The sequence below is a fragment of the Xyrauchen texanus genome, chromosome 5 (genome assembly GCF_025860055.1).
Source record: "Xyrauchen texanus isolate HMW12.3.18 chromosome 5, RBS_HiC_50CHRs, whole genome shotgun sequence".
Classification (NCBI taxonomy): domain Eukaryota; kingdom Metazoa; phylum Chordata; class Actinopteri; order Cypriniformes; family Catostomidae; genus Xyrauchen; species Xyrauchen texanus.
Genome location: NC_068280.1, coordinates 11659741 through 11682197, shown reverse-complemented (window position 1 = coordinate 11682197; position 22457 = coordinate 11659741). Strand labels below are relative to the sequence as shown.

The 22457-nt window shown below is 36.6% G+C and overlaps 1 protein-coding gene and 1 long non-coding RNA gene across 2 annotated transcripts in view; both read left to right on the top strand.

Annotated features, from left to right (window-relative positions):
- The first annotated feature begins 573 nt into the window (after positions 1-573).
- Positions 574-22457, top strand: part of LOC127643838 (succinate--CoA ligase [ADP/GDP-forming] subunit alpha, mitochondrial) — a 42142-nt gene continuing 20258 nt past the window's right edge. Inside the window, exons 1-4 of the mRNA XM_052126749.1 lie at positions 574-667; positions 8097-8197; positions 20033-20149; positions 20516-20728. Coding sequence (XP_051982709.1) covers positions 634-667; positions 8097-8197; positions 20033-20149; positions 20516-20728 — 465 coding nt within the window. The 5' untranslated portion in view covers positions 574-633. The remainder of the gene's footprint in view (positions 668-8096; positions 8198-20032; positions 20150-20515; positions 20729-22457) is intronic.
- Positions 2124-2691, top strand: LOC127643851 (uncharacterized). Its single transcript, XR_007970578.1, has 3 exons — positions 2124-2242; positions 2329-2459; positions 2627-2691. It is a non-coding gene; the product is annotated as an uncharacterized LOC127643851 (long non-coding RNA).

Here is a 22457-nt window from a genome sequence, read left to right as displayed (position 1 = left end):
ATAATAATAATAATAATAATAATAATAATAATAATAATAATAATAATATAGTCTGAAACTTTTATACAAAAAAAAGTGTTAATTTTCCAAAACATTATAGATTGGATGGTCACCTTCACATTGTTTTCTTTCTACTATTTTTTTCTTTTATTTGTTCCTTCTAGTTTTTAAAGGCGATAGTATTTACGAGTAATTTAAAGAAAACATGGATTAAAAAACTTGATTTTTATTTTCCAAGATTTTACTAATTACAGCACGAAACTTCTTAATTTAATGAATAAATTATATGTAGAGCCACTATTTAAAAAAACATGATGTACAAGAGAATAAAGTGTATACAAGTTATATGATTGACAGCTTATTACATTATTCAATTATTAACTTAGTTTCTCATAATAGTCATTAAAGGACACTATTTCCTTGCGCTGTTAGGTAATTTCAAATAATTCCTTTTTGTGGATCAGTTAAAAAAAAAAGGCTAATAAATTACATCTGCAATTTTATGGCTATTTTAAAGTGTTTTATTATTATTATTATTATTTTTTTTTTTTTTTCTATAGGCATCTAAAAGGACTACTAAGTGCGCTGACGTAAGGTCCATGTCTGTCCGGTGTCATTGGTGAATGACCGAAGATGTCTCAAAGCAGGTTTTTTGCTCGGTTGCTCTGTAAGTAAAACCGATATGAGTGTTGTTGCAGTTTAAACCCAATGCTGTCTTTGTAATGACGTTGTTACAGCAGTGAATGTAAACGTGATGATAATTTGTCTCTCTCTATTTGGGTTGTACACACACAGTCAGCTAATGCTAAGGCTGTTGTGCTGGGATCAGAGATTGCTATTCTGATCACAAGTTTAACATTTGTGACAGTGAACTTTTGTACCGTTAACTGGTTATTGTTTTTAATTTAAACCTTATTGAGAGGTCACGTTATTAAAATCTGATAGATAAATGCTAGTGAGACTGTCTTGACTGAGAAAGAAGCATACTGACAGCTTAGAAATATGATATAAAATAACGTTTTGCTTATTTTTATAAGCCTGTGTGTTTACTACTGTTTTGCTGATATCATCGACTAGGATGTCCTTTCTCTTTATGATTCTGCAGAACACATGGTGACAGGTAGTAGCATGCGAGGACTTGTGTGTCATGTTAGTATGTGTGGTCACATGTGTTTCACTGTCCATAGTGCATTACGTTTTAAATTAGGGTTGCTTGCTTCTATGGCAAACTTGGGATATGTTAGTTTCTTTAAAAAAATAAATAATGTACTGTCAAAATAAACAACATTTTAAGGGTGTAGCCACTTTTGACACTCTTGTCTCTCTGGTAACTCTTCCAATCTTGTGCAATTTAAGTGTCTGTCAATAGTGGAATTTTCACTTAAGCTGAACTGAAAGCAGTGTTCGAAATGAAATATTAATATTTATCGAAAGGCCTAATATTACAGGTCAAGCTATGCTGAACACTTTAAACCATGCCCTTTCAAACAGTAACTTTTAATTGTAAACTTGAGTTAATTACAATGTAATTCCATATGTTATTATTTTTCTGCTGCAGGAAGCAAACACAAAGGCTTTTTTAATTGGAGTGAAATGTTGCAAGTCTACATATGATTGTATATCAGTAATTTAAAGTGAACTTTAACCTATATAAATGTGGACAGACTCTCTGATCCTGTCTAATGTGATTAATACTTGTCAAAACTCTTCAGTACAGCAGTTTTATTCATCAATATTGGATTTCTGAGGTTTAAAGGGCTATTACACAATTATCACTTTCTGTGCTGTTATTTAATTCAGGAGTCAAAATGGTGCTCTCGTCACAAATAAACACATTGAATACTTTGAAAAATATCTTTGGTCAAAGCTTAGTGCTTTGCGCTTCGCTTATCTGTGCCACTCCTGTCTTGTTTGAGTTATTTGAGGTCAAGTCAGCATGACCTTTGATCACAGACCCTATAAATCCTAGTGGACACTACACGACTCAAGCTCGTCTCCTTTGATGTTTTGAGTCAACAACTTGTCTGCGACGAGAAGTCTCGGATCTCACGATGAAAGTGATCTACTAATGATCTCATGATGAAAAACTTGTTTTGTGCGCATTACAGCGACAAGTCTCAGATGCCACTACTGTTTTCAAAACTGCCTGATATCTAGACATCTTGTGTGAGCACTGTCCCGACGAGCGAGAAATGACAATGAGCCTCAGTCAATGAAATAGAGAGCGCAAGAGCAGGGCAAGGTATTAGCAAGCAGAAGACAAAAATAATTAGAATATAATAAAATTTAACTTCACCCAAATCTTCCTATACCCTCTGTTTTTATTAGTTTAACCCACTGATCTATATATATAACTGGATAGCTCATGACGTCACAACAGTGAAGCTACTGCGCCGCCATCTTGGTATTCCCTAACATTCTGTACTCCTATGTGTCTCAATGGGAAATCGTCTGTTTTGGTGAGTAATTTGTACCCATCCAGTCACATTAAAACACATTTCTTATGTCTGCATACACTGTATCACAATGCAATCTTCCTAAATATGTAATTCATTATTTATTTTGACTTTAATTTCCCCCCCCGCTTATTCTAAATGTGAGCGTGTTATGTTACTCTTTATTGCAGCAGCATTACGTTCAGCGGTGCACGTGCGCACGTGTTTCAATAGAAACAAGTTTAAGAAACTGAGTTAAGATATCAGTAGACATTTTCAAACATATTTTTTGCAGGCTTTAAAGTTTTTATTCTGAATACATAATTATGTTTTGTAGCTTTTGTTTACGTTGAACGTGCATTGTGGTTATTTTCTTAGGATAGATGAATATTAGCTATGCAGCTAACGTTAACTTAGTGAGTTTGTTATTCTTTGTGGTTATTTTCCTAAGTCAGCTTTTTTGGTCAAGTTGAATATCTAATTGCAGATCAACACCGGTTACATATGATAACTATAATGTGGGTTTTCATTAATTCTCTGTGTGATTTGTACTTTTTGCAGTGCAGGCCTGAATACGGTCCAGCTCACGGGCATCATTTATAAAGTGATCAATTGGAATAGACGAGGAGCAGGGCAGGACTGGTAATCTGGACTACCGGACATTTTTCCGGTGGACCGACAAACTTTGGGGCCGATCAGGGTGGACTGGCCATCGGGAGAACCGAGCGGGTCGCTGTGTCGGCCGCGATAATCTAAAACGAGCCGCGCGTTAGCGAACACTACCCCCAACAACTTTTTGACAGTTATGTCAAATCCGGGCCGATTTCTCTTTCCAGTCCAGCCCTGAAAAGGTGCACATGGATATTGTTGAAGTTAAACAAGGTAAATTTGCCGTTTGGATTTCAATAAACATCGCACTGAATGCTAGATAAAACTGGAATTGGTTTGCAACAGGAGGAAAAGCTGTATGAGAAGTCAGCCTGGCTTCACTGAAGAGCTGTTTTAACAGAGTAAAAAATATTATACTGTCTGTTTTTATTTGCAATGAAGATACTTTTGCAACATGCAGTATAAGTCTCATAAAATTACTGTGTTTCAGATAGTTATAACATTTAATATTAATAGAAAAGTTGACCCAAATATGTAAATTCTGTCATCATATACTCAACCTCATGTCCTTCCAAATCCATGTGACTCTTTTGCAGAACCCCCAAAAATGTATTTTGTATTCCATATAATGAAAGTAAATGGTGAGCAAAATAGCTTGTTTTAGTCACCAGTGGCTTTCATTATATGAACAAAAACATTTTTTTAAATGTCATCTTTTGTGTTCCACAGAAAAAGTCATACAGGTTTGGAAGGACATGAGGTTGAGTAAATAGCTGTGCGTAAGGTCTTAAGTTGGGGTATAAAGTTCAAGGCTTCAGTAACTACTAGTTAGTTTGCAACTAAGTTGGTGCTTAATTTGGTTGCTCCACCTGTTGTTTAAGTCAATTTTTTTATGTACTTGGAAGCTTTTGTTATTGAACAAATAAATATGTATGATTTCCTTGAGTGTGCATATGTCAATAAACCTATTTCTGATTATGATTTAAAATATCAGGGATTGTTGAAATAATTAAATGCTCACAAGCTGGTATGTACATGTTCCAGAAATGAATGCAAATGGATAATTCCATTAAGTAAAGGTAAATTAATGTGTGTGTGTGTGTGTGTGTGTGTGTGTGTGTGTGTGTGTATATATATATATACACACACACACACATACTACATATGAACTTGTGTGTGTATACTATGCTACATTTTTTTGGTTCTGGATTTATTCTAAGAGGTACTGTCTAGTTACAATATCAACACAAAGCTAGTCGTTTTTATTAACTTTAAAATTTGTTGATGTGCATGCACCCCTAAATTAGTTCACATTTACTATATAATCTAGTCAAAAATGGTTAATAATGTTGGCAAATTATGCAGATGTATAATTTGTCAACATTATGAACTAATGAGCATCAACAGATTTAAACTATGAAGGCAAAGAAACATTGCATCCTGTAACAATCTGCAGATGGATAACTTTGCTTTAAAAAGGGGTATTAATACACTTTGGTGTTGTATTTTTACTGTTGATTATTAAAGATTATGATCGTTATGGACACTCTACATGGGGATAACGACTAATGTGTGCTTAATATGTACATAGTCATAAATTACAACCTGTGGGCACTTTAGCCGCATCCTTAAGTGAGTGTTGTTTCGCGGTTAAACGCTGCACATGCCGCGATGCCCTCTGTCGGTAGGGAATAGTAAGATGGCCGCCAGAGCACTTCCGGTAGCTTCACCTACTGCTGGCAGTTTAGAATTCTATGAGCTATCCAGTTATATATATAGATCAGTGGTTTAACCTGTTTTTGTCATATTTGTTTAAAGAGGAGAGCAAGATTTGGGTAGCCGGAGACAAAAAATAATTATAAAATAAAACCTCACCCACATCTCCCTACCTGCTGTTTGTATAATTATCAGATGTTTTTATATTTGTTTTCCTTTGCAAATGATGCCAATAAAGCAGGAAAATGGGCAAGAGCCGTTTTTTGTTACATGTATCAAGAATAAACTGTGCGAGTTTGTGAATTAATTTCGTTATCTTAATTTTAAGATGCATTTCTGGCTATCCGTTTGAAATGAGACGACGCTTCGGGCAGCTGTAACGGCCGCTTTTTTGCCTGTTCCGTGTGGTTTCAAGTGAATAAGCGTACGATGACTCTCTCCTCGAAATCCGACCACAAGTGGTCAAAAGAGACAACCAGGTGTAACTTTGATATCTCTCTTGTACTTTTGTGATCGGATCAGCCAAAGCTCATCTTAATACCAGGTGTACACTTGGTCTCAGTTGGGGACGAATGGTCGTGCAATTGATACACTACAATCGTGGCCCAAAATATTGGCAGTGACATAAATTTTGTGTTTTGCAAAGTTTGCTGCTTCAGTATTTGTAGATTATTTTTTCACATGTTTCTAAGGTATACTGGAAAACAATGATAAGCGTTTCATAAGTTTTAAAGGCTTTTATTGGCAAACACACTCAATTTATGCAAAGAGTCTATATTTACAGTGTTGATGCTGGATATCAGTTTCTGGGCCAAATCCTGACTGATGGCGATCCATTCTAGCCTTATTAGTGCTTGGATTTGATCACAATTTGTGGGCTCCTGTTTGTCCACTCGCCTTTTGAGGATTGACCACAGGATCTCTATGGGATTAAGATCCAGAGAGTTTCCTACCCAAAATTTCAATGTAATGATCTCAGTGCCACTTCATTACCACTCTTGCCTTGTGACATGGTGCTCCATCATGGTGGAAAATGCACATATAATCACCAAATTGCTCCTGGGTCATTGGGAGAAGTTTTGCAGGACGTTTTGATACCATTCTTTATTCATTGCAGTGTTTTTGGGCAGAATTGTGAGATCCCACTCCCTTGTATGAATAGCAACCCCATACATGGATGGTCTCAGGATGCTTCACTGTTGGCACAACACAGGACTCATGGTAGCATTCACCTTTTCTTCTCCGGACTATCGATTTTCCAGATGTCCCAAACAGTGGGAAAGGGGCTTCATCAGTGAGAATATCTTTGCACCAGTCTTCTGCTGTTCAATCCTTGTACTTCCTGCAGAATGTCAGTCTATCCTTGATGTTTTTCTTGGAGAGAAGTGGCTTCTTTGCTGCCCTTCTTGATACCAGGCCATTGTCCAAAAGTCTTCGCCTCACTGTGCGTGCAGATGCAATTACACCAACTTGTTGCCAATATTGAGCAAGCTCTGCACTGATAGTGAAATTATTCCATAGCTGACTCCTCAGGAGGAGACGGTCCTGGCACATGCTGGACACTCTGGGATGTCCTGAAGCCTTCTTCACTGCAGTTAAACCTATCTCCTTGAAGTTCTTGATGATCCAGCAAATGGTTCTTTCAGGTGCAATATTCTTTGCAGCAATTTCCTTGCATGTTTGGCCATTTTGATGCAAAGAAATGATGGCTGCACGTCTTTCTTTAGAGGTAACCATTGCTAACAAGAACACAATGATTTTAAGCACTTCTTCCCTCCTTTTATAGCAAACAGTCTGCTCTTATAGTCAGAGTGATTTCACTTGGCTGTACTCATTCACACTTTTTGCTTTTTGCAATTATTTAAAATGCATCTGGTCACAGTGAATGTGACTGTTGATCAATGTGAATCAACACCACAACAACTAAAGCAGAAAAATTTGCAAAACACAAAATGTATATCACTGCCAATACTTTTGGCCAGGGCTGTATAGTCCTGAAGTGTTCGCACCAGCACAATGAATAACTGGACTGTGAGTCACAGGACGCCATCTTCAAGTCGTGTAGTGTATACTTGGCTTAATAAATAAGAGTTATAGGCCTGTCAAAATAAATTCAAAATTCGAATTTAAGAAACAAATGCACATTTGAAATTTAGATGGGTGCCAAGAACTGACGATGACTTCAGATCGATCACATTCTTGCGCTAAAAAAGGCTAGACACAGCACAACAAATACGGTTTATCAGAAAGCTGGTGTTTCAAGATGCTTTTTAAAGTTATATTTAATTAGACACAGCATCTAATAAAACAACACCCTGCATGAGATGCTGAATAAACAAAAACAAAGCGAAACAATGACGTTCATCTAGCATGAGTTTACATAGAAAAACAAATGTATGGTTGCAAAAGTGTTCAGTGTGGACAGCCTCTTACAGTACGTGGAGGTCTTTGGCCATTGCATCTTGCTCTCTTAATATTTCTCAGATTAAGCAATGAGTTGTTTAAATGCTTTGTAAGGGGATCTGTCTCGAGATCATTGCGTTCAGTTCCATTCTGTTGTGTTCCATCTGTTTGAACAGCCCCTGGCCTGGGCGTATAGTCTGAGTCGCTTCACCACCAAGTTCAGCCGAATACCTCTGCTATCTGGGAATTTTGCTACCCTACATACAACTGTTATGAACAAAAAACAATGTGGTATTTCACTGTTATTATTGCTTGTGTCTGGGTAGTATATTGTACTGTGGCATCAGTGCAAGTGTAACAACTGTCTATTAAAGCACCCCCCCTGCCCCCACACACTTTACTTTTGACTTAACATTTGAGAATATGGACAGACTAAAATGTTTTATTTATTTTGTGCATATTAGCTGAAAATGAGGAATGTTCAGCCAGGAATGTTCTTTGCAATAATATAATGGTGCTGTGTGGTTTATGTATTTATTGCGCCCTCTTGTGTAGTAAAGAAACAACGTCAGTTTTAGAATCTGCTGACTTTAAGATTAGAATATTTTTGGAATTATTCAAATATTTAAGGTAAAAATTTTAATTTAGTTTCTCTGCTCAATTTACACCCCTACTAATGTGATAGAAAAGCCAACATCTTAGTCATAGAACAATTTTACTAATATATTGTAGATGATTCCAAAACCTGCAGGTTTATTCTGGACTTTCCCGATTTCATGTTTTCATAACCCCATAGGTCTTAACTTTGTATTTAGAGTGATAGCTGATAAATAAATCAGCTTAAAATGTTGAATAAACTATTTTTTGGCAAAAATGTGTTCCTATTGATTTGTGGTTCTAATTCCACCACTGTTGTTTTGTCTGTGTTTGCAGTGCAGCAGGCTGGAGTGAGACAATGTCATACAGGCACTAGGAAGAACCTTTACATCAACAAGAACACTAAGGTCATTTGTCAAGGCTTCACAGGAAAACAGGTGTGTAGCCACAGTGCGTGTCCCACACAGCACCCTTTAACCCTGTGTTGCAAGGTCTGGATTCAGCACAGTTTCATTTAGACAGTGATTGATGTGCAGTCTCATTTAGTTGCGACCTACCTGAATGACATGAAACTGGCTAAATGATAGCAGTAAATTGCAATGCATTTTAAACTTAATCATCTATTTACCATCATTTAGATGTTTATCTCTGTCAAGTTACATCTTTTAACTAAAGTCCTTAAAGCTGCACTACAGAACTATGGTCACTCTAGCGACATCTGTGGTTATAACTTAAAATTGGAAGTAACTTGCGCAAGAACACCTTACGTGAGTTGGTTTTTGGCACTGATCTTCTGCGTGGACGAATCTCATGGTTTGGGGTTACCTAATCTGCTTGTGATCACTTGGAGATCTTCACCTGCAGAGCTGGAGTCATCATGACATGCAATTGTCATGTTGATATTATGTTATTTGTTTAAACATTTATAACAGAGATGTTACTTGACTTGTGGAAGATAAGCAACAGTCTTATTAGCATATTTAAAAGTATTATTCATCCACTACTACACGTTTGAATTTTGCATTGTACTACACATATGAATTTAAGAGGTGAAACTCGTGAAATGGCACGAACATTACTCTTTGGTTTACAGATCGCGATGTTTAAAAGGCTATACTATCCAGTGAAGTTACTGTAGCATGTTATATCACATATAATAACAACAAAATAAACACATTTTGCTTATGAGCTGGGTTTCAAATAAACCACACTATGTTAGTCTAGGTGGTGCTAAGGGACATTTTTTGTACCATAATTTAGTGTAAAGAAAGTGAGAGATATTATGGTTAACACTGTTAATATCATTTTTTTGTATTGTAATTGTATTGCATTCTAAGATGCTAGAATTTTTCAATAAATGGAAACTGCTGCTTCATAGCTATTGCTTAATTGTACCATCTTCCTTAAAATCAAAAAGAAACTAAATTTTGAACATTCATAATTTGTTTTGTTAGCCCAAATAAAAACAACAATAAATGCATTAAATCAATGGTGGCATTATTCTGTGTTATAATTAAACCGGCTAATCTGTAGTGGTACACTAACATAATGTGGTTCAATTGAAACCCAGCTCATAAATGAAACTGAAATGCATTTATTTTGTTGTTATTATATTTGATATGCCTTTAAAGTTAAAGAGGGTGGTGTGGAGTAGACAATAGTTCTATGACACCTGCCAAGGCAATGCAAATTTATTTATATAGCACATTTCATACACAATGGCAATTCAAAGTTCTTACATAAAAATGATAACGAAAATACAAGATACATAAAAATAAATACATTTGAAAACAAATTAAGAACATGAAATAAAAAATAAAAAGTAATAGAATGATTAAATGATTAAAATGATAAAAGAAAAATAAATAAAAAAATAAAAATAATACAGAAACTAAAATGATGCAGTGTAATCAGTAAGTGCAGCAGAGTGCTCAGTGAGTAAATGCACTGCGAAACAGATGTGTTTTCTGTCTGGATTTGAATGTGGCTACTGTTGGGGCACACTTGACATCTTCTGGAATCTCGTTCCAGCTGCGGGTGGTATTATAACTAAACACAGTCTCACATTGTTTTGAGTGAACCCTTGGTATTTCTAACTGATTTAATCCTAATGATCTGAGAGGTCTGTTAGGTTTATATCAAACAAGCATATCTGCAATGTATTTAGGTCCATTGACATTGTGTGATTTATTAATGAGTAATAGTACTTTAAAATACATACTAAATGCATCTGGAAGCCGGTGTATAGACATGAGGACTGGAGTAATATGCTCTGATTTCTGGTAAGAATCCTGGCAGCAGCATTCTGAATGAGCTGTGTCTTTTTGGGAAGGGCGTGAGAAGTTAATTGCAGTAGTCCGCCCTACACGTGAGTCTTGACTGGATACAAAACATCAAATCTCACTATATTTTATAGATGATAGTAGGCTGATTTAGTCATTGCTTTGATGTGACTACTGAAACTAAGGTCTGAATCCAAAATGACAACCAAGATTCCTTACTTGATTTTTTGTCTTTAGACCCCTGGAGTGGTATGAGTTCACCTTGGGAATTTTGTCTTTGTTGCCAAAAACAATGACCTCTGTCTTGACGTTGTTTAACTAAAGGACTTTTCAGCACATCCAACTGTTGATTTCATCAATGCACTTGCACAGTGTCTATGGGGCTGTAGTCAGTTGGCGATAAGGCTAGGTAAATCTGGGTATTGTCTTCATAGCTATGGTTCTTTTTCATGAAAATGATATATCCAAGCCACTCAGACTTAACTATACAATTTAAGAAAGTCTATATTAAACCATGGCCAAAATAATTAAAAACCACGAACCGTCGCATTGCGGCTAGAAAGCCTTCATCAGGGTGTGGGGGGAAGAAAACAATGAGAGTCCTTAAATAATGTGACAATTTATTTTTAGGATTTTGTGAAAAGAAGTTTGTATTTTCTGACTCTAACTTGTATTTAGAGAAGATATTGTGGTGGGGTAGATTCATTGATGATATTATACTTATTTGGTATGGGTCAGGGGCAGAGTTATTGACTTTTCACTCATATTTGAACAATACCAATACTAATTTGAAACTACCAGTTTAGATTTTTCATGTACTGAGATTAACTTCCTCGATTTAAAGATCTTCATGTATAGTAATGGTTTTACATAAAAAAACAACAACAGATAGAAATACTATCTTAAGGGCAGACAGTTTTCATCCCCCCTGGCTAATAGAAAACATTCCTTTTGGACAGTTTCAGAGGTTGAAATGAATCTGCGATAAGGAGGAAGATTTTGACATATATTTGACAGATATTTTCCTGATAAACTGGTGAAAAGCCATCTCCCTCCTTTAAAACTAAATACCTGGTTAAGCCCTAAGGTTGGAAATCACAGATGTGGTAATTGCAATCATTGCACTAATTTTGTTAATACAAATACCTTTACAGATGTAACATCAGGCCGTAAATTTGACAAAGTCATTCATTAATTGTAATACATCATTTGTAGTGTATAGGTTAGAATGTCCATGTGGTTGTTTTTATATAGAGAGGACAAAGTGTAAATTGAAAACCAGATTAGCAGAACATAAATATGCCATTTGAATCCGCAATCCTCAATATCCAATGGCCTTACATTACAGAGATGCAGATCATGGCGGCCCCAGTACACTGAAAATATCTGGGATTGAATATATCCCTAGCTCAATAAGTGGAGGAGATAGGTTAAAAAAGTTATTGCAGAGGGAATCTATTTGGATCTATACATTGAAAGCTACTCAATTCCCAAGTTTAAATGGAGAATTAGATTTTCACCATACAGTACTTGTAAATGGTTTGGTTGTATTTTAATATGTTAATTAAAATGTTTATATTGAGCTGTACTTGCGTATATTGTGATGTTTACAGATTCTTATGAAATTACTGACTTTTTGTTGGTACTGATGTTTGCCATTTTGTGTGTAGCTTTTCAAGTGTTGTATTTCCCACTTAGAAGGTGTCACTGTCAGGTGATTAGACATGTCATGTGGTCCTATCATGTGACAATGTCACATGACACAAATTAGTCACATTATTTAAGGACGCTGTTCATAAACCAGCACTGATATTTTGCCTGAATCAGTATTTAGCTGAATATCATATTTAGTATTTTTATAAGCGCCATCTCTGTGCTGTGATGTGGTCGGAAACCAGACTGTAAATTCTCCAAGTAGCCATTCGAGTTTAAGCTCCATTTGTTCAGCTGATTAAAAACAGCCTTTTCAATGATCTTGCCTATGAAAGTAAGATTTGACATTGGTCTATAGATGTTTAATATAGAGTTATCCAGATTGCTCTTTTTTTAGAAGGTGCTTGATAACTGCAGTTTCAGGTACTTCGGAAACGTGCCTGAAAGGAGTGAGGCATTGACTATTTTTAACAGATCTTTTTCCAGACAGTTAATCACATTTTTGAATAATTATGTTGGGAGTATGTTAAGATAGCAGGTCAGGTGATGGTCTGGGTTTTGCCATCAATTGCCTCAAAATCAGACATAGTGGCTAATATCTGTAGTTTTTGTGGTGTGTTCTGTTTGACTTCAGTGCAACATGAAGACGAGATGATCACCATTTTAATTTAATTTATCTTCCTCGTGAAAGATTACGCAAATTTATTACATTTGCTGTCAGACAACATTTCACAGGGAACCTGTGTTGGGGGGTTTGTTAGTCTCTCTATAGTAGCAAAAAGAGTGCGGGTGTTGTTTATATTGCTGTTTATAATGTTTGAGAAGAAAGTCTGCCTAGCTGTACCTAGTTCCAAATTGAAAGCATGAAGGCTGTCTTTATAGCTATTATTATGGTCTTCAAGTTGTGTTTTCTGCCACATTCATTCTGCTTTCCTGCATTTTCTATGTTTTCTATGGTGCTTTATGCCTGCCAGTAATCTTCCTGACCTTTAAAGGAGCAATGCCATCAATAGCATTTTTAACTCTTGAGTTAAAGTTATCAAGGAGAACATCAACACAGTCCACAGATATACATGGTGTCATAGATACAGCTTTCATAAATTGCACACTAGTATTCTCATTTATGTACATATTTTTGACAGAGACAGATGTAACTTCAGTGGCTGGATAAATCAATATTTCAAAGAAAATACAGAAATGGTCAGATAACACTATGTCCTTCATGAGAGTGGATGAAATGTCCAGACCCTTACTAATGAGCAGATCCAGAGTGTGTCCACGATTGTGTGTTGGAACATGTACATGCTGAGTCAGATCAAGTGTGTTTAGAACTGTTGTGAGTTCTTTAACAGTGTTGTGTTCAGGACTATCTATATGAATGTTAAAATCCCCAGCAATAACAAAACAGTCAAATTCAGAGCAAGTTGCTGATAACACTCCTTTAAATCATTAACAAAGGCTGTAGAGTATTTTGGAGGCCTATAAGTAATTATAAATAGAATGCATTAGTACAATACTTAGATATTCAAAGGTCAAGTAATCACCAAGTGACACTTGCTTGCACTGAAAGACATCTTTAAATATTGCAGCTTATCTTCCACCTCTCCTAACATCTCTACAGACAATCATAAAAGTAAAGTTTGGAGGGGCTGATTCATTGAGGACTGTTGCACTGCAGCTGTTATTTAACCAAGTGTCATTTAGAAACATAAACTCCAGGTTGTTTGTGGTGATGAGGTCATTGACTAAAAATTACTTGTTAAGTGAGCGGATGTTTAAAAGTACTAACTTGACAGTATCTGTTTTTGGCCCCACATCAATCTCAGATTGCATTTCACATCAATCTCAGATAGATGTTTAATAGACATCAGATTAAATAGATTTGCCAAACGTCTTGAGAAGGCCTTAGTCTTTCTATCACCTATAACAGATATAGGAAAATCTACAGGCACATCGGTTTTCTGTTTGTTCTGTAAACATTTGTAAATGTTGCCTTCACCGTAGCGGGGACCTAAAACATATCACTGAGAGCTGTTATCAGTTTTTTGTTGTTCATCGAGAGCATAAAAAGGATGGCATTGTGGCAGTGGCCGTAGAGCTCTCTCTGTGGTAGTGGGTGGGTGAGCTTGGCCACAGGCTTTGGTGGTAGAGGGGCCCTCAGATTTTTGGTTGGTATCTGGGGGCTCGCAGCAATGGAGTGGGAGAGCTTTCTTCCAGCATACACTAGTTCCTCCATTTTCTCTCAGAAACTCAGAAGTGGGGATGTTGGTGAGAGGGAGACAGTGTTTGATGAGAGGGGCTGTTGCTCTAGTGTCTCTGGACAACAGTCCAACTATAGTATGCTCTGTGAGTGGGTCTCTGTCTGGATAGTGTCCCTGAGCATTGATTGTTGTGGCTGCACTTTGTTATTGTGGGATTTGTCGATCAAATGTCCATCCAGGATCAGAAATGCAATCCTCTGGTCATCCAACACTGCGGATGTGTATGTGTGCCATCCAAGTTTAGTTGTTTTGTGCACGTTGCAGATAGATTAAGGAGAGAAAATTAGATATTGTCCTTCAGCACTTTTGTACTAAGTTTGTTTGGGTGGAGGCCATCTGATTTAAACAGTTCTCTTTGACTCCAGAAAAGATTGAAGTTATCAATGTAGTTCAGTCCTCTCATGTTGATGGTTTTGTGCAGCCAAGTGTTTAGACTGAGCAAACAAGAAAACATATTTGTATCTTGGGCTGGGAGTGGTCCATTGATGAATGACTGAACTTTCAATCTCTCAAGCATTTCAAAGAGTCCATTGAAATCCCTCTTGAGTTGTGACTGCTCCATCCAAATTTCATTTTTCCCCACATGTATAATAACCCGATTTACAGTCTCATGATTCATCAGAATGTTCCGAATTTCCTCATTCACATTATAAACAGTTGCTCAAGGAATCCACTATCAGTCACCCACTTTCAGAGTGCTGTCCTCGGCTGTGATCTCAGCTCGGCCTCCACCAGATACAAAGTCATGATGTTGTGAGAAAGAGCTCTGAGGCATTAAGCTCTGGCCTTTTAAAAATCTATGGTTATTGCACCCCTTAGAGGTAAAGATTTATCTCCACAGAAACTGTGATGGTACTAGGCCTATTCTGGTTGACTACATTTTGTAGGGTCGTGGGGGGTGCCTGGGCTCAGCTGTCTGGGGCCGAAGGCAGGGAAACATCTTGGACAGCCAGTCCATTTCAGGGCTAATACATAAAGACAAACATATTCACACTCTCACTTACATCTATGGTCAAATTAGAGTCTCCAATTCACTTGACCTGTATACCTTTGGATTGTGGGGGGACACCGGAGAACCTGGAGGAAAGCAAAGCAAACTTCGGTAGAACACGCAAACTCAACACAGAAAGAATTGTGAGCCTGAACTCGAACCGGGGATCTTCAGGCTGTGAGGTGACAGTGCTACCCACTGAGCCTCAGTGATGTGTCATTAAAGCATGACAAACTAATATAAGGTACAGTACATCAACCCCACCAGAAAGCATATCCAAGCATTATTGCATGAAAACAACTTCAAAAGAATCCATCCAGTGACTGATGTCCTCCCGCTGCTGTCCTAAACAGTGTTTGACCATACTTCAGCCGACACATGTGACTCAGTCGGTCATCCTTTTCTGAGCTTACGGACATGACGTAAACAAGCAAGGACCAAAGAACCTAACCCTTTCATGCCAAATCCGACACGACAGTTCTAAAAAAAAATAAAAATAATAATATTATTGTAGGCTTACAATAGTGAATTTGGGTAAGACAAGGACAGGGTTTTGAAAGTGGATTTTTTTATGTACTCACTTAATTAACTTTTGTTGTAACCAAAACTGTTTATTACCACTGAAATGTATGCATACGGTCATGTAAAGGCAATAAACCACAATCCTTTATCGCCGTAAAGGCCATAAATGGCTTATGAATAACCCGATCAACACAGATTTTTGGCCATTAAACCGATTTCTTGTGGGATGTAAACACCATACCCGATGTTCTTACCGGCTCTCCCAATGTGCGCACATGTTGAGCGCCTGCCTCTTCACGGTTTGATGTTAAAAGTAGAGAATAAAGTGATTGTTACAAATGTCATGTAAACCCGGATTTCTTGCCTTGTTAGATTTTTTAAATAAGCTGATTTTGGAGAGTAATCAGCGTATTGCTGTGCATGTAAACAGGTTCAATGTTGCTGCGGTTGGACTGCTCAAACAAATATTTTAATAGCGCCTCAGTGTTTACCCTTTTTTTGGGGAAATTAACCTAAAATGTGTAATAGTTGTCTTGAAGTATTTTGCCATTGAAACGTAAAGCTTAAGTGCTTTATAACTTACCTTCAGCATTAATACACTTAAAAATAATTATACTTTAATGATTAGTTTGAGCTGTACAGTCTAAACTGTTCTCACTTAGATTAATAATTTTAAACCATGACTTTAACTATACATAAGTCATATTTACATTATATTCATGATGTTAGCCAGAGGGGAACTGGCCCCCACAGTGAGTCTGGTTTCGCCCAAGGATATTTTTCTCCATTAATCAACATCTTATGGAGTTTTGCATTCCTTGCCACAGTCGCTTTCAGCTTGCTCACTGGGGTTATTAATACAATTATTATTTAATTACGTATTTTTAAACACGATAAACAATCATATTTTATCTAATTACACAATGATGATTCATTGACATTATAGACATTAATTTCATCGTCTGTTAATGCCTGATCTTCTGTAAAGCTGCTTTGAAATGATGTGTGTTGTGAAAGGCGTTATACAAATAAAATTGACTTGACTTCTTTTGAAGTTGGACTACTTTTCTAGGAGGATGAACTTCTGGTTAAGCATTATGGTTAAATAGTGTGACATTTTACATTTATTCTCAGTAATGTAAATTTGCTCTATAGGCTTTAATTGTAATTGCACCACTGTACACATTTTTCGACAGATGAGCTAAAGCTTAAATAATAAATATATAAACCATGTGGAAATAGATGCAAACAGTGAGTGCTGGAGAACACTGATGTATCTGATGAGGTGTGTGTAAAGCCACACATGGTATTAAATCTAGATTTATAATGTTGGCACATCATTGTGAACATCAGTAGACTGCAGTGGTCATGATTTGTCTGTCTTGTATGTAACAATTCTAACAACAGCTATTGCTGGACCACAACATTTCATAATTCTGAAAAGAACAAAGTGGATTTAGCTTCTTTTTTTAATACATTCTAGAATTATATATTCTGCCAATAAACTGATTTTAAAAAGGAGTTGCGTTTATATTACGTTATATGCGTGTGTTTTAATGTAAGCAGTTAGGTTTAAGCTAAAGGTTGTTCTCCATGACAGTTCAGTTTTAGATGAGAATAGACAGATACAAATGTTCTAAAAAGGGCCTTACTATGAGAAATCCAATTTTCCTTGATCTTTTGAGATAAACAAGCTTGATGTTCAATGAAAACATCCTCAAAAGCATCCTCCCAAGCCCAACAACACCATTCTGCAAAAACGTATCTTTCTAAACTTCTGCATATTTCTGACTTCGGATAGAGGAATACATCACATGGATGGCAGCTTTTACACGTCAGTGGTGCCTTTTGGGTAGGGCTGGGCGATGGGACTATGTATTCAGATATTGACGATATCTGACACATATCCTTATATCGACACTCGTTGACATGATGTTTGATGATATTGTGAAATAATAAAAACCATGTAGCTGGAAAGGTACCAAAAATATTAAATAGTAGGCCGCCAAAGTTAGAAATATGCACCTGCGACCTGCCAAATGCGGGTTATTTCATGCGCAGTTGTGGGTAATTTTGCTCGTTTACTCGCCGCTGTGGTGGGCAACCTGGAAGGCATCTCGGAGTGACACAAGGCAAGAAATGTTAGAAACAATGACATGCACTTGAAGAAACACTCTTTATTATATTATGAAGAACAGACAAAAGAAAATCCATTGATGTGCTTGTCTGATTCGCTGTTTGTTCAGAGATGTGCAACGCAACCATGTCTTGTGGAACCCATTCATGTAAAGAGTTCTCAGTCTTTCTTCTCTGTTTCAGTCATGTTTCAGTTTACACAAATTGTGTCATCTGTGAGAATGCTGCAAATGACCTAAGACGTCTCAGGAGGTGCTCAGAGTTAAGTTCGCTTTATTTCACGGAGCAGATTTCGCTTAACGTGCATAGTGAACGCATCTCTGCAGGTGTTTGTGTGTGTATATATATATTCTATATCAGGGTGGAACATTTTCATAGAAGCTAAATTATTACCTTTTTGCTGCAAAAAACTTTGTGGAACTCAAAAGAAAACAAGAATTATAATAAAAAACATTATATGACATGACCCCTTCAAATGCTGCCCACAGGCCTTTACACTAAAATTGCTGGCTATAGTATCCAATAACCTTACTTTTCTCACCACTCTGATTTATATCCTATCTCTCATTGTATTTCTCTCGCTCTCCTTCACCCTCTTTCTAATGGCTCTTTACTATAATAAAGTGTTATTAGATGAAGTTTTAATGAACACTCATTATAATTAGAAGGGTATGAGGAATGACTAGAGTGTCATCACTGCGTATTAACTTTGCTGTTCGGCTACATAAGCAAATCATACCTCAACATAATTGCCCCACTGTTAATGGAGGCAGCGTGCTGGAAAAATGGCAAAGTTAGCACAGCACTTCAGTGTTAATGAAGGCGCTAGTACAAATGATGTTGAAAATATTGGCAAGGGGATGCTGGGAGGTGAGATGGATCGAAAACATGCCAGGTTTGCTCATTCTTCCTAATTATATTTGAAGCGTAACGGTGTTAAGATATTGACGGTACTGGCGACCCTTGCCTTTGGACTTCTCTGCAATGTTTCAAAATAATTTGTAATAATTAACATGGATCTAGCGAGAACAGAAGGTTGAAGTTCACAATTTAACATTTCCAGACCATTCAAATCCCAAGTCCAATCCATTTAGGGTAGGATATATTACTGTTAAACTTACATTTTACAGCTTTGCTTTCATTGATATAAAGTGTGTCACAAAGCTAATTTGTTTTTCATGTCTATGTTTTGGGTCACATGGAGGCAATTTAAGTATGCCCTGTCCTACATTATTCTCTTTAGATCTAGTCATTAATTTAATAACTTAAGATGAATGTGAAGTGACTTTAATTTTTTTAGTCATGCAAACCATGTAATAGTAAGTGATTTTCTGTTTGAGGTGTTCTTTGTGTTTTTGAAATTATTTTAGTGTAATGGCATTGATTGTGTCATGTCAATGCTGTAGATGCAATGAAGAATATCATAGATGCAAAGGTTAACTGAGTCTGCTCAAGTGACAAAGTCCTCTTTTAGTATTTTTTCATAAGTAGACTGTATTGCAGCACCAATGTATTGTACACATTAAGACCACGAAAATGCATAAAGCAAATGGTGTTAATTTTTATTTCACTTTGACGTTAATGTTATTAGAAGTTTGCTTGCTGAACAGTTATGGAGCTAGAACAATTTAATCTAAATTTTGTTCATTTGAGTTCTTGACCTGTAGCAATTTAAAAACAAAAATTTTAATGAAAATTTTTCTTGTGGTGTATTTTATAAATGAGCCTTATTTTAGTTTTGAAAGTGGAATTAGCTGTAAATATTAAGATTATTAGAGTACAGGTAAAAATTTGTTGATTTAAAATAAGAACTACAAATACAAATCTCTAAAATTCAGATCATGGCCAAAGTTGTAGCTTTCCTGTTCCACAGGGAAACGTTATCAGACTACTCGAACTTGGCATTTTGTCCAATTACATAGTTACCAGAATTATCTTGCACGTTTCGATTTAGACATGAACTACAATGAAACAAACGGTTACAGCATTTTTTTAATTTGAGACAATGTTAATATCTTAATATACTCATACATTCTAACATTGAAATCATACATACACTCACTGAGCACTTATTATGGTCCAAAAAAGTGACTGATGTGGTCTTCTGCAGTTGTAGTCCATCCGCCACAAGGTTCGAAGTGTTGTGCATTTTGAGATGCTATTCTGTTTACTACAATTGCACAGAGTGGTTATACGAGATACCGTTGCCTTTCTGTCATCTCGAATCAGTATGGCCATTCTCCATTGACCTCTTTCATCAATAAGACCTCTAAAAAAGTCTAATCAAAACAAAACATCTTGTTTAAAATACACATTTATAAATTATGCCACAAAATCTTATTTTTGTCAATTGCCACATGTCTTCAATTCAAATTCAAATACTTCAGTCAATGTTTAAGCTCTCTCTGATCCCTTCTCTCTTTCTAGGGCACCTTTCACAGTCAGCAGGCTCTGGACTATGGCTCTCAGTTAGTAGGAGGAGTGTCCCCAGGCAAGGGGGGCAAAACACACCTGGGTCTGCCAGTCTTCAACTCTGTGAAGGAGGTAATGGCCTGTTTAACTGAGCTGACAATATCCTGTGAGTCACAAAGATTATACAGGCAGCTGCTTTCATTCTCTGAGGGTACTAAGGGAGGCATATTTTTTGGAGACATATTTAGGACAAGTGATGACAAAAGTATAAGAAGTGTTAAAGGCCAGAAGCCATGTCCCAGATCTGTTTAAAGGCCTGTTCACATACAATCCTTTGCAACTAAATGACTGAAAAGTATCAAATAATTGCAAACTAGTCAAAAGTCCAATGCAAAATCTTTATCATTATCTGAAATAAATCTAAATGGTTTGTTGGGCCAGAAATTTAGACTTGTGAAAGTTTTTAGACTTGATACTGATTCTTTGCTGGTTTTGCAGGCTAAGGATGGCACAGGTGCCGAAGCCACCGTGATCTATGTGCCCCCTCCTTTCGCAGCAGCCGCTATAACTGAGGCAATTGACGCAGAGATTCCCCTGGTGGTCTGCATCACAGAGGGAATCCCCCAGCAGGACATGGTGCGTGTCAAACACAAGCTGCTTCGCCAGAGCAAGACACGCCTTGTTGGTCCCAACTGTCCCGGTGTCATCAACGTAAGAGCTACACAAAATGAACATGTCAATCTCTTCATCAATAGTTAATGCTTGAATAATTCTCCCATAAACTAGGGCTGACTGTCAACAATCATTAAGTGGGACACCATTTATGGATTTCAAATATGGAAACCAAGATTTTCTTTTTTTATTTATTTCTTTTTACACTTTTGAAACAAAAAGAGCTGTACTATTTAGTTTCCTATTCAGTATTCAGCAACTTGGTGGGGGTGTTGCTCATTGCACCAGTGATGAGGTTAGCCATTCAAATAAGACATAATTTACATATAGAAGTCTTATGGTGGGTTGCGGCAATAAATATTAAATTATGTAGAGTTTAGAGCTAATCCAGGGTTTGTTGATCTAAGTTTTATTTTAATTTGAGTTGTGTTGCACCACTTAATTTTAAATATGGTTTAACAAATCAGAGAGTAATCTTTTAAACTGTGATTAAAAACATTCATCTGAGATTAATTGAGTCTACCATGATGGATTCTGGGCCTAGCTGTAGATTGTTAGTACACATGGCCAATCAAGCAGGTTAAGAAAATGTCACAGCAGCTTGTACAATGACACAAGCTTTAAAATATGGCATCATAATTTAAGAAAAAAGGAACACACAGGTCTCTGATCGACCGCCTCCCCTCGTCAGCCCGACTATTGTGGCCAGAAATAAACAGCCCTAAACAGGCAATAACTATCACCTGTTGATAGTTACTGCTCTCGTTAAATGGAAGCAGGTAATCGCGCCACCACACTTGCTCCCCGAATTTGAAAGCACATATCGTGGCTAAAGGCCCAAGATTTCGGACCATAATAAACATAAATAATATATTAGACGTCTCTCAGAGGGCTGGCGAAACATCCACTGCTCGTTTACCTAGTCATTCATGTTTAATTTTAGGTCTGTTTTTTTATTTAAACCACCTCAGCTGCAAGTTTAAAGTTAATCCCTAACTGAGATTTAAATAAGAGTTTAAAGTATTGGAGCAACAGGATTAAAGTTATTTCAGATTAAATCAGGATCAAAATCGATGGTTAAAATGTAACCCTAATTATTTTTAAACAGGGCTTAAAGTTTAGTGCAAAAAATTATCAGATAAACCTTATTTAATCAAAATGTAAGATTAATCCTGGTTGGTGCAACCCAACATGAAAGGTTTGATAGCAAAAATAGCCTTTTTTGACTAACATTGCAAGTGAATTTCAGGGGAAAAATAAATGCTAGAATATGAGTTTTTTGTGTGTGTTTAAGTTACATAGAAAAGTCAGCCTTTGCATATTGTGTCTCTCTCTCAAAATGAAACCACATTTACTTCCATAATGTGCCGCATTTCCTGGTGAAACAGGAAAATCAACGAGAAATAAAATAGTAGGACTTGGTTTTATCCATCAGGAATTAATCGATTTGTGACAAATGGTCTCAATATGACATTTGAAAAATAAGTGAACACGATGACTGGTGATGTCAGCCAAAAGAATGTTGTTTCAGAGATGGAGCAAGTAATTACATTTTGATAAAAGATTACAAAGACAATTTTCTTTTTGTCTTTTGAATAATGTGCACCAAGCAAGAACAAACCTCCTGAGCTGTGTGCATTTTCCATTTCCATTTGTTAATTTGTAACTAGTAGCACCTAATAAACATGCAATATACACTCACCTAAAGGATTATTAGGAACACCATACTAATACTGTGTTTGACCCCCTTTCGCCTTCAGAACTGCCT